At 42.1% G+C, this 15196-nt stretch overlaps 1 protein-coding gene across 4 annotated transcripts in view; it reads left to right on the plus strand.

Annotated features, from left to right (window-relative positions):
• LOC139698921 (uncharacterized) overlaps window positions 1-15196 on the plus strand; it is a 386101-nt gene that overhangs the window by 304189 nt on the left and 66716 nt on the right. For 3 of the 4 annotated variants that reach the window (XR_011703026.1, XR_011703027.1, XM_071597877.1), the window contains one exon: window positions 3311-3507. Coding sequence is in view for 1 of the 4 variants with exons in the window: in XM_071597877.1 (XP_071453978.1) it covers window positions 3311-3507 (197 nt within the window). In the remaining 3 variants the exon portion in view is untranslated. Of the gene's footprint in view, window positions 1-3092; window positions 3211-3310; window positions 3508-15196 lie in introns of those variants that run through there. The other variant, XR_011703028.1, reaches the window with a different exon arrangement.

The following is a 15196-nucleotide window of genomic DNA, read 5'->3' on the forward strand; positions in this document are numbered from 1 at the left end:
TATATATATATAAATATAAATATTCGTGCGTGAGGCCGAGGGCGCGCACGTTTGCGGGGTGGAAACGTGGAATGAAAATGGACGGTTTTAAGGACAAAAGACTTAAAGAATAATCAAACTTGTTTTTTCTTATTTTTCCATTGTCCTGCGCGTCCTCGCCACTCACCAAAACACCTCTCCACGCATCTTCCAAAACATTTCATTCACTATCTCTCTCTCTCTCTCTATCTATCTCTCTCAAGAAAAAGGAATATCTTTCTTATCTTTGTGTGTGTGTTTCCCTCCAAGAAAGAGTGAAAAAATTATATTAAGAGACTCGTCGATCGATTCGATCGAAGACACAGGACTTGTTGTATAAAAAAAGTATATTGTTTTTTCCTTCCACCAAAAAATTCTCAAGAGTGAGTGTGTTTGTGAGTGTCAAAAAAAGATTTTTTTGATTTCATTAAAAAAAGAGAAAGACCTTCAAAAGTATCTTCACGTTTAAAAAAAAAGAAATTTCTTAAAAAACAACTCAAGGACTGTCCGGCCCCTCGAAAAAAAACTTTCCGCATTGCCTTTCCCTTCCCGCACTCTCACCCCGAGCTGTACCCATCGCCCCTTTCGTCACAACCACCAGTACCCTGAATTGAAATTCATTTATCCCCGTAAACCCTTATGGGGTCCCCTGTGATTTACCCTGGCCAAACACCCTACCCTCCAACCGCCCTGTCCAAATACGCAGAGCAACACCCCGCGGGCAACCACATCGCTTCCGATCCATATGCTTCTCCTCCCTAATGTCATTTCTCCTCGACCTTAACCCCCTCCCTTCGCCTCATTCCCTGTCGTCTCCATATCAAGCCGACTTGCCCTTTTGGAAGCGATTCCCGCGTGCATTACCGAATGCTGTCAACCACCCACACACAAATTCGCGCACACACCGGCGACCCCACCACGTGACTTTTCGGGAAGAGGGGGGGGGGCGTTGTTGAGAAAAAGAGGTTAGATAGGAGGGAAGAGGAGGATGATTCGTTGGGGGAGGTGGGGGTCGTGTCGCGGCAGCCCGTGGATCGGACGCGCACCTTAGTCCAGTACTCATGGAATCAGGTGAATTTGTTCGCCGGATTGTGCTTCCGAAAAAAGTGTTTTTCAGTGGCATGCCGCCTCTTTCCTCCCTCGCTGTACCTCTCGGCTCTCGTTACCTCCGCGGTCGGTGGGGGAAGTTACGCACGTGTTTGTGTGTGTGTGTGCGTGCTTGCGTCCGTGCAAAGTTTTCCCCTTTCCACTTTTCCCGTCCCCTCCATAATGTGTGGGGGATACCTGAAAAAAAAGAGGAAGGCTTGCCTCGCCTTGCCCACCCTCCGATGAACCTCACCTCGCACACACGCTCCCCCACTCCCCTCGCCTCGGCGACACCCTTGGAAAGCCTACGACCCAAAACTTACCACTCCGCACCTTTTGGGGGGAGTGGGGGATGTCATAAAATCCCCGTCGTGGGGAACATACCCTTGGCTCGAAAACTCTCCCCGAACTCCCACCTCCTCCTTCCACCGCTCACCACCTCCTTCCACTGTTCACCTCCTCGACCTCCCCCCGAAAATCCCTCCTACGACCAACCCCCCCACCCCCCCCATTCTCCTCTCTCCATTGCCGGCCCTTTTTGCCCCCACTCCCCTGCACCGGGGCCCTAATCATCCTTAGCGGACCCTGTCCCTCGCCCTCCCTCTCTTTCCCTCCCCCGAGAGGAAAGATCCCAGTCCAACGGCCGTGGCAGTCTCTACCTCTCTCTCTCTTTCTCTCCCATCCCCCCTCGTAAACCCATACTTTAACCCCTCCCAACTTCGAAACCCCCTCATCTTCTCGTCCTCCCTCCCCCACACCCTATTTCCTAACTCTTTTATCTTTCTCACATATCCCAAGAGATCCATTTTTGTGCCCTCACGCTCGGATGATAATTAATTAATTATTATTATACTATTATATATTTGTAAATAATTGCACATTGCAAAAAAATGAAATACCTACTACGTCTTGTTGGCTTCCCGAAAGGCATACCGATTGGTGTTTTTTTTGCAAAAAAAATATCGTGTGTCGTGCGTGTGGGCTCGAGAAGTTTTTATATATATATTTTTAAATCCGAAGTGTGTGCTGCAAGATGCATTCCTTCTGCGGGAGTTTGTTTGCATCCTCGAAATTCGCCACATGTTCCCGATCAAGTCACGATTTTTTTTCTGGTCAAACGATTGGCAGCCTCGGTAATATCCGCTGGCCGTCGACGACCCGAGTTTAATCCGAAAGAATTTCCCCCTTCACGTGTGTGATATGGTTGGAAATTCGTCAACCGTTCGCTTCCTTTTCCTTCCCACACTCGCAGACCCACAAACCTCTCGGATTGCCTCGTGAAGCGGCTTGCCGTTCGGAGGGAAAGAAACAGCCTGAAAAATAAAGTGGCAAATTTGTGAAAAAAATTGTTCGGATTGTGTTCTTTCTTCACGGCGTGCCAGGCACGTCGGGAAGTCAAATATCCCTGTAAAAATATTCTCATGTTGTCATGGAAGCGTTAGGTTTTTACGCGTGGCACGTTGCCTCCCAAATTCAAGGCAGCAAAGATTGCGATTGTGTTTTCAGTGTGATGTTTGAGCGGATTTTTAACTGACACTGATAAATAAGAATTTGCCTCGTAGTTAAACCAAGTTATTTTCACATTCCGCTCTAAGTGAAACTTCTCCAAGTTTTTGGAGTAGCGCATTTTTCAAATAGGCAGTACAAAAAAATATCATTGCATTTGGGATTTGGCAAGAGGTCTTCCATATTTATAAAATCGTCCTTTGAGAACGTTGGCCTCATTATTCACCTATGGTCAGTGTTGGTACTTGGGCTGTTATGAATCAACTTTGCAGCTGATTTTCTGTTGTGCACAATAGTAATTACTCTGCTACTTAGGTCCGCAATTGACCTTCGCGATGGAATAACAGGCGTTAAAGTCTCCGAAGGAGACTTAATTAGTTAGCATGATTTTAAATTTCCATTGGATTAATGGCAATGTTGTAATTGTAATATCGTAGCTGAGTTTAAAATAGTTACGGGCTGCTAATTGGATCGTCCTCTTCTTTAATAGTAGCTTCTATTTTTACTACATTTTGTTCGCTTTCCTCACGGACGGATGATGATACTGATATACATTCTTTCCTGGTAAATATGACTTGAGCAACATCAACAATTGGACGTGTAAGTATGAATTTAGCGGGAACTTCCCCTATCTTTTTCATCCTTCTGGTTGTACATGTGGCTCAAACCAGTGGTTTTCACGTTTCCTTTTACTTTACAGTTCGCGCAACCCCTCGGGGATCTCCGTAGTTACGCCCGCGAAGACCCCGGCCGGAGCAGGCGCGACTAGCACGCGAAACTCGGCGTCAGACCCCGTTCTCTTGCACGCTCAACCGTCCGGCTTCCTAAGACCTTCCGCTGGGATATTCCCGCCATGGCCGTCGCGTTGGTTACGGACGGCGGTTGACCACGAAGCCGGTAAATATCAAATTCCCTTTTTCCCCCCCTTCGGACATAATGCCCACCACCGGCTCCATTCACTTTCGTCTCTAGCCATTTTTCTCCGCCAAAGAACTCGCGCTTGGTCAAAAAAGTCCTATCTCTCGTTTCAGCGTTTATTTTCAACCAACATTTTCATTCCATCCGTTTCACCGTCTTAACTCGACCATAAAGGAAGCCATTTTATTATTCCCATGAATTATTAATAAAATATCTCTCTGATTTTATTTCTGACTTCCGAAGTAGTTTCCTTCTAAATGGTAGATTTTTCGTGATTTTTTTGCGGATGGCATTCACGTTCGTCTAATTTTTCTACGCCTCCAATTCATTTACCTTTTGAGGATTGCTGTTAATTGGCTCTCGTCTAATTACTTGGATATTTGAGACTAAAGAAGTGTAGCAGCAGGATCCCTGCTTTTGAAATGTGTTGCCAATTTATCCGTTGAGAGGGGTTCTCATTTCTATCCGTTACCGTTATGTTACCTAGGCGTTTGTAAATTTGGATACTAAACATGGTAGCCATTTATTAAAGGTGATATTTTTTTTAGAAGGGCATAGTGCTGAAAGATACTTTAGGAAACGTTTTTTCAGAAAATCACGAGGGAAAAGGACGATTAAGACTTTTACGGCAGAATTTGTGTGAAACATTTCGTCATCACCTCTGCCATTTTACCCTTTATGTTGTCTCTCTTCTCTATGAGTACTTAGGAGAGCGAGATTTAACAGATTGTTTTGGTAAGGCGAAAAATATGAACAGGCTCGGAAAATGCTGCCATTGAGTGGTGCCAAACTTACACGCTGTTCGTCATGCAAGTCTTCCACGACTCCCGAGGTATTGCAATTCCACAAGGGGGGTTGGGGGGGTTACAAAGGCTAAACGCGCACACTAGCAAGTCATCTTTACCAATTGAGGAGAATTGAAGGCCGTCTGACGTGATTTTCCGCTATGGTATTAGGTTAAAGACGGAATCATCAGGATAGGTTCGAAGGCGAATTTGTAGGGGTTATCCCTGGGGGGAGGGGCACGGGTGAATATACATAGGTATACATTTATCTCAACTACTTAAGGGAATCCCGAGAGATATAGAGGGTGGCATGCGGCGGGGGGTTTCGCCATAAATCTCGCGAGCGTATGGCGCGTTATTCCGTCCTCGCACAAGAGAAATCTCACGCGGGGTAGTCGGCCTACACGGCCCGATAATTTTGGCGTCAGATGGCGGCAAATCTGGGCTAGTTTTTCCTATTCTTGGGGACGAATACGATCAGTTATTGTTTTTTTGCAATTTCATGGCACCCCGAAGGCAACGGCAAATGTAGAATGTTACCTGAATGTTAATTTCCAATTAGATATGTAAAATGATCAAATTATGGTCATATTTTTGCGGAAGTTAGCGTTCACAACGATCCCGTTGTGAACGCAAGTTCAAAATAGTCATCTCTGCATGCAAAAGAATCTGCAAGTATAGGGGATAATTGTGTAAGTGTTGAGAGCAAAATAATGACAACATATTAAACCACTTAACATTAAATAAATGGTTTCACTTGGAAATTTGTTTGCATTTATTTCGATCACCTATCGTTCGTGGGGAGAATAGCATGTCCAATCTACATTTGATTTTTCGATAGTGTCTGATCTCTTCTATCCGACCGGTAGTGAATTTTGAAAATCGAATCAAAAGAAATCTGTATCCCATTTATGCAACAGATATTCGCTAGAATTTTATCCTGGGGTGCGAATTCCCTGAACCTCGTTCCTATAATGATATCTCTACCGGAATTTATTTGAAGCAATATTAACTACCGAGCTGTTTACTCTACTGTGGATTCCTTTTATTTTCTGTAAGCGGTGTCTCCATCATATTAGCATATTGGGTATGTAAATTTGTAGGTATTTCTTACCAACCCAAGGCAAATACGAGCAACACCTGTAAGATATCCCTTGCTCTTTACAAGATTTAGCATACACAGCCAGTATCTGAGGTGCGTCAGTTTCGTTGGTGTCGACGGAGTATTGCCCACCGGACGGTCGTTACTACACTTGTTCTTGCTCCAATGTATTTATAACTGGGATGACTTGTCACGTCGTCCGTATCGATTGAATGAATAGGGTAATTAAATCCCAAGGAATGTATTTCCAAGTGACAGGTAGCTTAAGGCTTTCATTTACACTCAGAATTGCGGACAAGAACTTGGAGCATGTTTTGAAAATAAAACTCCCAACGTCGATCATCCACCATCAGGTCAGATTTAAGTATTCTAAAAGAAGTACACGTTTTCATGCCCTCATCCCTCTTCTCTTTAAAATTGAGCTTTTGCTTCCCATTTGCTCGTCGAAGTGTGTGGGCAGGCCCCGCTGCGGAATGGAGAGGCAATGGAAAAACGCAATCGCGTACTTTACTCTTCCTAAGTCTCCTCTCCCCTCCTGGACCCCTCGCCCCCAAACTTTACCCTCAGTCCCTCGGGATGAGTCAATGATGGGAATTACTCGCAATTAGGTTGGACGTGAAGGTAGGAGTGAGTGGTGGGCGGAGTGCACGTCTGATTAACTGTGGGTGTCCCCACTTCATTCCATTGCTCCATTAGCAAGATGACGAGTCGGGGAGGAGGCGAAATAAAAGGGATCCCTTAGACGCACAAACACACAAGCCCCTCCCGTTGTCGCTGTCCGGTCGGCGGGGGCAAGGGAAAAAATCTGACCGAACACTCCGGAATAAGGTGTGATTTATGTCGTTTTTTCCCCCATTTGCCGCAGGCAGAACCCTGTACCCTTATTTTTTTTAATGCATCCCCAATTCGGTAGTCCCTTCTCGTTGGCAGATAGGCAAGGAGGAGAACCCTTAATTACCACCGTGATGTATTTAGGACCTCTTGTTTCCCTCTTATCGTGCGGCTTGATTTTCCGAGAAAAAAAACGAACCTCCTCATGCGGGATTCGTTTTTGGGGATTGCCGGAGTTAGCGACTGTGTTCCTTTGGGATGACCGCAGGCTACTACTATTTATTGTACGATTGTTGCACTCCTTAAAAAAGACTACAATCTTCTCAATCCACAATTGTTGCTTCAGAGACCTTATAATCGATCTTAAATTGATGCGTGTCAAGGCGAGAAGAAACGGTATACAATCAAATAGTTACGGGTGTAGTTATCTTTAATACCGTGCAATTTGAATGAGAGATTTCCGGACGAAAGCTTGGCCAGTCTAATCATTCGACTTAATGCCTCAAAGATATATTTTGCTGTTATTGCTTAATAGTTGAGGAAGCCCAATGAAAATTTATAATGACTTCCTTACTTTTACCAGGCATGAGTTTCTTCACGAAAAAGGCACTATAGGCTTAACACAATGGTTAAAAATCACTTTATTGTCTTTGGTTATTGAGGAATTTATTAATGCTGTGATGTTGGAATATCTTTGTGTGTAAACATAATGCTTAACGTTTTTCATACAATAAACATTAGTTTTATATCTTGAACTTCAGGCACGTATTCTGAAGGTGCATGAAATTCAGTGACTTCGATTGGTGTAGTGCCTTAAAACAAACTTAAATTGAGTGATTAGCACACTTTGTGGACGGCTTTTGCTGTGTGACGTTGGCGCTGGTTGAATTTCCTAGCATAGGGGTTTCAACTGGATGAATGTCATCTTAACGGTTTATTCCACCGTTCTGACGTCTTAAATAGCTGGAGGGTGGTTCTTAGTTCAGGAATATAATTCTACGATTCCCATTTGTCCTGTTATTTACCCTGGGAATCATTAAAATGTGATTGTTGACAGAAGAGTGGTCATTATTAATACATATCGTGAATTTTGTTTTGTCCATATAGAACAAATAGTGTTAAACTCGGCCTTAAATTAGTTTTTCGATTTTTATTGAAATATAAACCCTCAAACTTGGTTAGTTAAGGAATAAAAGCATCAATTGTATACGATCGTGTTAATGTGTTTTCATTTTTCTCGAGCGTGCAATTGAAGAAACCTTAGGTAATTTTAGTTCAGTTGAAGGTATGACATATCCTCATTGAGAGATTATTTCTGAAATCTTTGTTCCTAATATCTTACCCTCAAGTATATTTTATTCTCTTGTCTAGGAATCGCTCATATTCATCAAATATTGCCAAAATTGGAATTTAGATCATCCAGTCTCTCGCACGTTGCTTGAGAACACTTATTGCCGTCCTCCACTGGTGGGGACCGATAATATCATCGCCCTAAATGCCGCGCAACCTCGTGGAAACTCGAGTAAGGTGTCCTAAAAACAGTCTGCCGCGTTTGCATGAGCTAAATATTTTTGAACGTAGTGCTCATGACCTAATCTTTAGCCTTGAAACCTGCATCTGTGCGGTGCAAATCCGGATGGTCTCCTCATGAATGGAATATCTTTTACTCAAGCATCAGATTACATACTCCCATTGAATAATAATTCATGGCGTTCCGCTGTCGTCTCACGCGGACTGCCCCGCATTAGGTCATACTGGCATGAAGTATCAGCGAAACTTCCTCTGCGCCCATCCAGGTTTACTTCGGGAGTAATTTACCTTGCGCAAACGGCTCCTCTGGAGGCATTCCAGGAAAAGGTTGTTAAATCATTTGTCATGGCAAACGTCGCCGGTGATGGCAAAGGGCAGGAGAATCCAAGATCAAAGTTGCGCTGAATCCCAACACTTTTCTTTCTTCTTCTCCGACAGTCGTGTCACTGGACGTTCTAGGTTTGTGAAAAAAAATGTGAAATTTTAAAAATATTTTCAGTGTGGTGTTTTTGTTTGACGTCAGCGAGCCGCACGCGTAATGCTCAGATTTCCAGAAATTCCTAAAGATTGTTCTCGTTGTGACGAATCCTTAAGATAATATCGAGGTAACTTGGTTGGGTCAAACGTGTTACTGCGTGGTGCAGTGTAATTTTCACCTTAAATCCACATATCCTCCATCTTAGTTAAGCGAGCCTCCCTCCTAATGATGGGCGTTTTCGTGAAAAAGGTTTTTGTATATGCCCACGGTTCGTCAACCATTCACCTTAGTACTGAGTGTTATCGAACCAAAGTGTTGATGAATGAAATGGTGTACAAGAAATATATTCGAGTGTTGCACGGAAGTTAACTCCTGCCGGTGCATTTCGTTCTTCATTTTAGCGAAATGAGCGTTTCAATATGCCAAAAGAACCACCTAAGATTTTGCAACGTGGTTTATTATTCCCTTATTAGTAATACGCATTGCGAAAGCGGGTATGATATTGTTTTATCTCCTTTTGCCGGGGGAAATAAATCAAAATAATTAATAAATCAACACCCCAAGCCCGGAGGATTACATGCTTCGATAAAACTACAAACTGTCCTTGCCTTTACATCCAGTGAATTGAACTCCATCGCATGGGTTAGATGCATAACAGTTCAATTCAACGCCTATCGGTTTAAGTGTACTGTGCTAAAAAAAACGTTTACCATAGCTATGACGGGACTGTGATCTCCGCTGTGAGAACATAAATGCTTCAATGGTAGAGTCAGTTGAACAAAATATCAGTTTTTGGTGGTACCCAACTGTAGCCATGCATTCGAAATAATTCCTTAAGTTAATTAATTCTTTCGGCACCTCAATAGAGAAAAATATACAAAATTTCGTTAACCAACTATCACCACCTACGTAGGTAAATATATCACAAATATCGATGTAAGTTACCTCTGACATTGGCAAACTTAGGATAGCTGAGGGTTGATTCGCTATTTATTTCCCTAGAACTTACGTCAGTTCAAAGGGAAGCGAGCCAACTCATTTGGTTATTCATTTGCTTAATATCTCATAAAGAGAGTCATCATTTACGTTACGGAAATGAGCACGATGAAAAAAGCATGCCGTCAATGTTTATGGTACTTTCGTAGCCTTTGAACTAATTAGACTATGTATAAACAGAGGCCTTGCGTAACGTTTTCAGCCGTCATCGCCCACTCTACCTGTGTAATTTCCATGCTGTCATATTGTACTTTTTGATTCATTCATTTATTAGTACTCCTTTTCTGGAATACTTTCCAGATGTGAAGAAGTACGTTTGCTTAGTTTAACGCCAAAAAACTAACAATTTCGTCAGCATATGAAGAAAACAATCGTTCCCTTCTTTACATCTTAGACCAGCGTGAAAATACGATACTTCTTATTTCATAAATATGTAGCTTCAATCACTACATGAATATAATTCTCAAAACTTGACGTAAGTTCAAATATTTTTGGATAGAGTGCTTTATTTTTCCGTGCCATGTTCTCATTCCAAAATGCTACCGAAATGTAATAGCAGATGTTTATAGAAAAACAATTTTATATGAACGGTTTGGGAACACAGTTGTGAATTCATGTTGTTTAATTAATGTTTTCACTATGTCATTGAAACGTTTTTGACCCTGAAAAGTACACAACGATGAAAAATATTTGATTTTATTGGTAATGTACCTCCGATTCCATAGAACTTTATGAAAGCAAATTTTGCTTTGGATTTATTGAACGTATCGTATTTTTCTTCAATGTCATATCATGGCTGATGTGCGAATATGAAATTGTAGCGTTGGTTTGAATTTATTCATACTGTATCCAAGATAATGTATTGGTGGTCAGGTAGCCGTTTAAAATGTTGTAAACGAGGTTTTTTTTTAATATTCTCTACTTATGTGTAGATTCACATTTAAAAGTCAGTGCTGCCTCCAAGGGTCCAAAACAATTCTTTTAGTTAATTTTGTAATCGGGGCCAAGCCGCTCGTGAAGGAAGAATCGCGAAAACGTTGTTTCCTTGGATGTCTTCACCAGAACACGTGTTATATCTTTATCAACAGACTCTGTTGGCACTATCCGAGTTATCACTGAGTTATCTGTCGCCACTATCCTAAATGACACTCTATTTCGACGCTTGCGTGTCGTCCGTAGTGTGGAAACTTGATTTAAATGAGATTAATTAACCCATGATAAAAGTCTTGAATTCGATTGTCGTCTTGGGTTCCTCATGGGCCTTAAACAGTGCGCAAAATTCTTCTGGCGCCAATCGTATGGCTAATAAAAGTGCTCCGTCCGCCTTCTATGAATGTTTAATAGCATCTAAACTAGCTTTTTCACTTACCACGATGGACTTCGGTAATTGTGCATGTACCAATGGGGGGTGGGGGCTCTCAGAGGAAAAGTCGGGTCTTTCATTTTTTGTAAAGATACAGGAGGCACAAGTATACCTTTCACTCTGAAGTGATTATTAAAATTCCGCTCCATATCGGCCAATTAGATCACCAAGATCCAAAATAGACTCTCTAAGTGCCACTTAAATACAAACTATTGGTTTCTCCTTCCAACAACTAGAAAGCATAGTAATGTGAAGGCCACAACGTCTGTGTTAATGTTACCACAATGTTAATTAGTTGTATTGCCTTAGTTTTGTTTTACGTTTTTTCTTTGCATACATTGAAATCCCTACGTACATTATTTTAACAAGGACTGGATAGAAAGTTGCAAAATTCCCTCTCATGTATATTGCAGGCATTGTTTGTTGTAGGAATTACAGGTATACCCTCTGCATGCCCTCTCAGTTATATATGTATGCCATAGGCGTGATATATTAATGAACGGCATCATTTTTATCTTTGCATTTGCGCTTAGGGATTCTTCATTTTATATGTACTCGCTTAATTATTTAGTGTACATATGAATCTCGATGTGTTAGTTAAACAAATTTTAATGATCTGTAGTGAAAGATATTACTCCTGTATTGCGATACACCGTAGTGTGATGTAGAGTTTGTATCGCGTCATTTCTCGCTGGTTTCTTTTGTTCAGCATTGGATTCTCAATCACGCAATGCCTTTACACTTGTCAAATCTCTATGAATATTTTGCAAACCTAACTGTAAGGGTAGTGCAAATTAATATAAACTCTAATTATAGCAAACAATATTTGGAATGAAATCTATCATAGGAATATCTCTTCCTTGCTCTCTTCCCGACCTCAAGGTAGGTCGGCAACAAGACCTAATTTAGCATTCCCTACTGGCCTCTCACCAAGGTAGAAAGACGGTGAACGCTGAATTTACGATTCTAGGGCAAGCGCTTTAAATAAATTATGTTACGGAAAAATATTAACTGAAGCAATGTACAATTTCACGTTAAAATCCCTTTACTTAGCTGATGTCATTAGTCAGAAACTGAAGAAATATTCAAATAGTTTCCATCAACAAAAAAGTAATATTACTGCGTAATCATGATTGTGATAAGCACAATTAATTTCGTATTTATGATGCAATTCTGATTGTTGATTTATATTTTTTCTCACAGTAATATTTTATAAACCTGTCTGTTAAACGAGTCTAGCAGAACAGTTGGTTAACTCGTTTTTGATAGAATTAAGCAGTTTGAAATGAAGGCAATGAAATAAATGTTAAAATATGATGGTAAACTGGAAGGAGTAATAAATGTAACCAGAGGTTGGTTCCAGGGTGTTATGTCATTTGAGCGTGAACATGCATGGGAGTAATAGGAAGGATTTTTGTTTGAAAAACGTCGAAGTGTCAGCTAATACCTGTAGCATCCTTTTCCCAGAAACAGTATTGAACCCATTCAAACTTCACCGTTAAAAAAGATGTGATACTGTTTCTTCTTATATCGAAAATGGGTTATGTGCTATACGAGGCATGGAACCCGTGGTGAGGATACTTGCATGCCCGAGCGATTTGAAAATAGAGAAAAAAAGCCGCAATTATAGTTATTAATCCAGTAATTTGCGTAATGAGCACTTTACGTACGATACGAGAAGATGGTTAAACAACTCGTCGAGTGCTTTGAGCAAATAACCCTTATTTTGAATGCAAAATCTTGTAGGCAGCTGGTTTAAAATAAGTATATATTTTAGTAAAGAAACAGGAAATTTTTGCCGTCCCAACCACCATGAGAGTGACCCTTTCAATGTCATGTTGCTGGCTAGAGAGTTGTTAGTTCTGTGGTATAAAATGAATCAATTTAACTTTATGTTAGCATCTATAAAAAATCTTAATTAAAGTCCGGTTAGAATGGCAATGGAAACCAAACGAAAATGAATTTATTTTATAATTTATTTACCTCTCTCTCGCGCCTAAAGATGGTTAATTTTCCTGTGATAATAATTTTTTTGCGAAAAATAACAAAAGCCATTTCCCTAGGAATTTCTAATCTCCACTCGTGTGTGTAAAAACATCTCCAGTGAGTTCAATAATTTTAATTCTAAAGTGAAATGGCAACCGAAATGGCTTAAAGAATACCACAAATTTGATTTACGACCAAATGGAATAAGCTCGTTCGGAAGGCCGATAAAAAAATTACCAAGTCAAAAAAGTTAGTCGTAACAGGCTCAGCCTAATAATGCTGGAAGGGAACAAATGGCAATCGAAGAGTTATCGTTGTGGTACGACGGTGCAATAATAATAAATGGTACAGTTCCACGGCACGAGCGAGGGTCGCCTCACCGCCGCTCGCCTGGCCACGGTAGCGAGGGGTTCCGCGAGCAGCCGCCGCGACCCCCTTTGGGTTTTCGCGGACTCGCTGTCTCTCTCTCTCCCCAGCCGCTCTGACTGTCTCGCCCCCGCACGTCTTAATTCGCTTGGAACGCCTCCCTCGCCCCACGGGGGGGGGGCGGTCGGTTGGAGGAGGAGGAGGGAAGGAACCTGGTCGCTTGCTTGCTCGCTACCGTGCCGCTCAAACCCCGGCCGCCTCTTCCCACCCCTCTTCATCTACCTCCTCCTCGCTCGGCGGGACCCGGGCGGCGGGGGCAGGTCTCCGTGCCGTGCTCGTGACTCCGAGTGCGGTCACGAGAGCGCACGGTTCGTGTTTACCCTTGAAGTAATTGACCATCCCCTGACCTCCCCCCCACTCCCTATCCGCCCCACCCCTCCCGTGGGAATATCAGTCGGCCGTTGGTGGGTACCTTTTCCATCGCGTGCGTTTCGCCGAAAACGGATTCGGTGTAATTCCGGGCAAATTGCTCTCGGACAGGTAGCCCGTAATGCGTCTTAAATTTCGCTGGAAGATACTCGTTTCATTGTGTTCATATGCCGGGTAATTGTTTGATTACCATGGTCAAAAAAAAAAGTACCGACGCATTTTAGACTCCGTGTTTCGCTCAATAACTGCACTCATCGCAATTGTTCAACCCTCTCCTCTTAAGTTGACTGCGCGTGCAGTAATGATAGCGACCAAAGCGGACTAAATATTGTGGATCTAAAAGGTTGACATTGGCGAGGTTTGGGTTTGATTCGGGTCGACAACCGTCTTTCTGTCGCCTTGCAGAGTGAGTCTGCAGATTTACTTTATTCGACGGCCCAATTTGATCGAAAAAATGGCTTCAGAAGTGTTTACAGCCAAATATTTGGTCTCTCATTCAGTCCTATTTGATTTATACCGAGTATTGATTTCAATAAAATGCCGTAGGTGAAATTATTCTCATTCAATGCTAGTGATGTTTGCTTTGGATGTTTCTATCAGTTCAGAAACTTGAGACTGAATGTGCCGAAGTTTAAGGTGAATAGATATAAGAGTATATTCCCTTTACGAGGCATGGATTCTGGACGTGTTTTACCTTACCCTTGCTTGACCGTTTTCCGTGGAAAGGGATTAAGACATATCCCTGTATTTTTTTTATTTCTTCCAAAAGTTCAATATTATGAGGCAGCATTCTAATATTTAATCTCATCAGGGTTATGTTGGTAATCGATGACAGGTCTTTTTTAAGGTGAAATCGAAATGCCAAGTCCGACCCCATTTGTTCTCTGGTACGCAACAAGTCATTAGCATGGCAGTATAAGTGACGTATGGGGGCCACTTGGTGTGTTCTTTCGAAATATACACCGAAGTCAACGGGGAGTAATCGGATCTTCCTCCGGTAAATGGCGCCAACATACGTCACTCAATTCAGTGAATATGGCAAGGTTAGGCTATTCTGGTGCCCTTAAATACCATGCCGTGATATTTATTTCTCCGAGGGTAAATAAAATGGCTATGGATGTCTGTATCCCTTGGCTCAGGATAGTGGGCCTGCACTGATCTCTTTAACTCTGCTACGTCGTGTACAGAAATGTCTCCGCAATAGCGGTAGCCTTGTTGACCAAAGTATCCGTGTTTGAATGCTTGCCTTCCGCAGCGTCATTTTGGCTGTATGAAGTCAAATTTTCCAGGACCTTGACGGCTATTAGCTCACGCATCGCCGCTTCTTAAATGCCATGCTGTTCGCTTAATTTGCGAGAACCTCCCCAGAATCCACTGTTACACATGCGGGGCTGAGTCTCCACTCCTAAATAATTTCTACGCATTTGCCTCAAGCTACGTAAGCTTCGGAAAAAATGCAGGAAGTATGTGTCCTCCTTCGGTGGCTGTAATGCTGAGAAAACCGTGAAATTTCAATGGTTTTGTATGAAGGCTGTTGGTCCATTCCCACTTGTTTTTGGCAAAAAGTTTCCCGATTTTAACTGGTTAGGGTAGTGAAAGTACCATTGTTATGTTGGGAACGAAAATAGGATAAATGTACGTATCCTGACCCTACTCAGAAACAAGTGTTAGACAAAGTTAGGGTAACCTCTCTCCTTTGAAATCAAATTGTTTGCAAAGTCACAGATATAATTCTAATGCGTTGTAAAATGTTTCTTTTTAGTATTGATAAAGTTTTGTTACAGGCTTACCGTTTAATTGCA

Source organism: Hetaerina americana, unplaced genomic scaffold, assembly GCF_022747635.1.
Source record: "Hetaerina americana unplaced genomic scaffold, ioHetAmer1.1.p SCAF_9, whole genome shotgun sequence".
In the NCBI taxonomy this organism is placed as follows: Eukaryota; Metazoa; Arthropoda; class Insecta; order Odonata; family Calopterygidae; genus Hetaerina; species Hetaerina americana.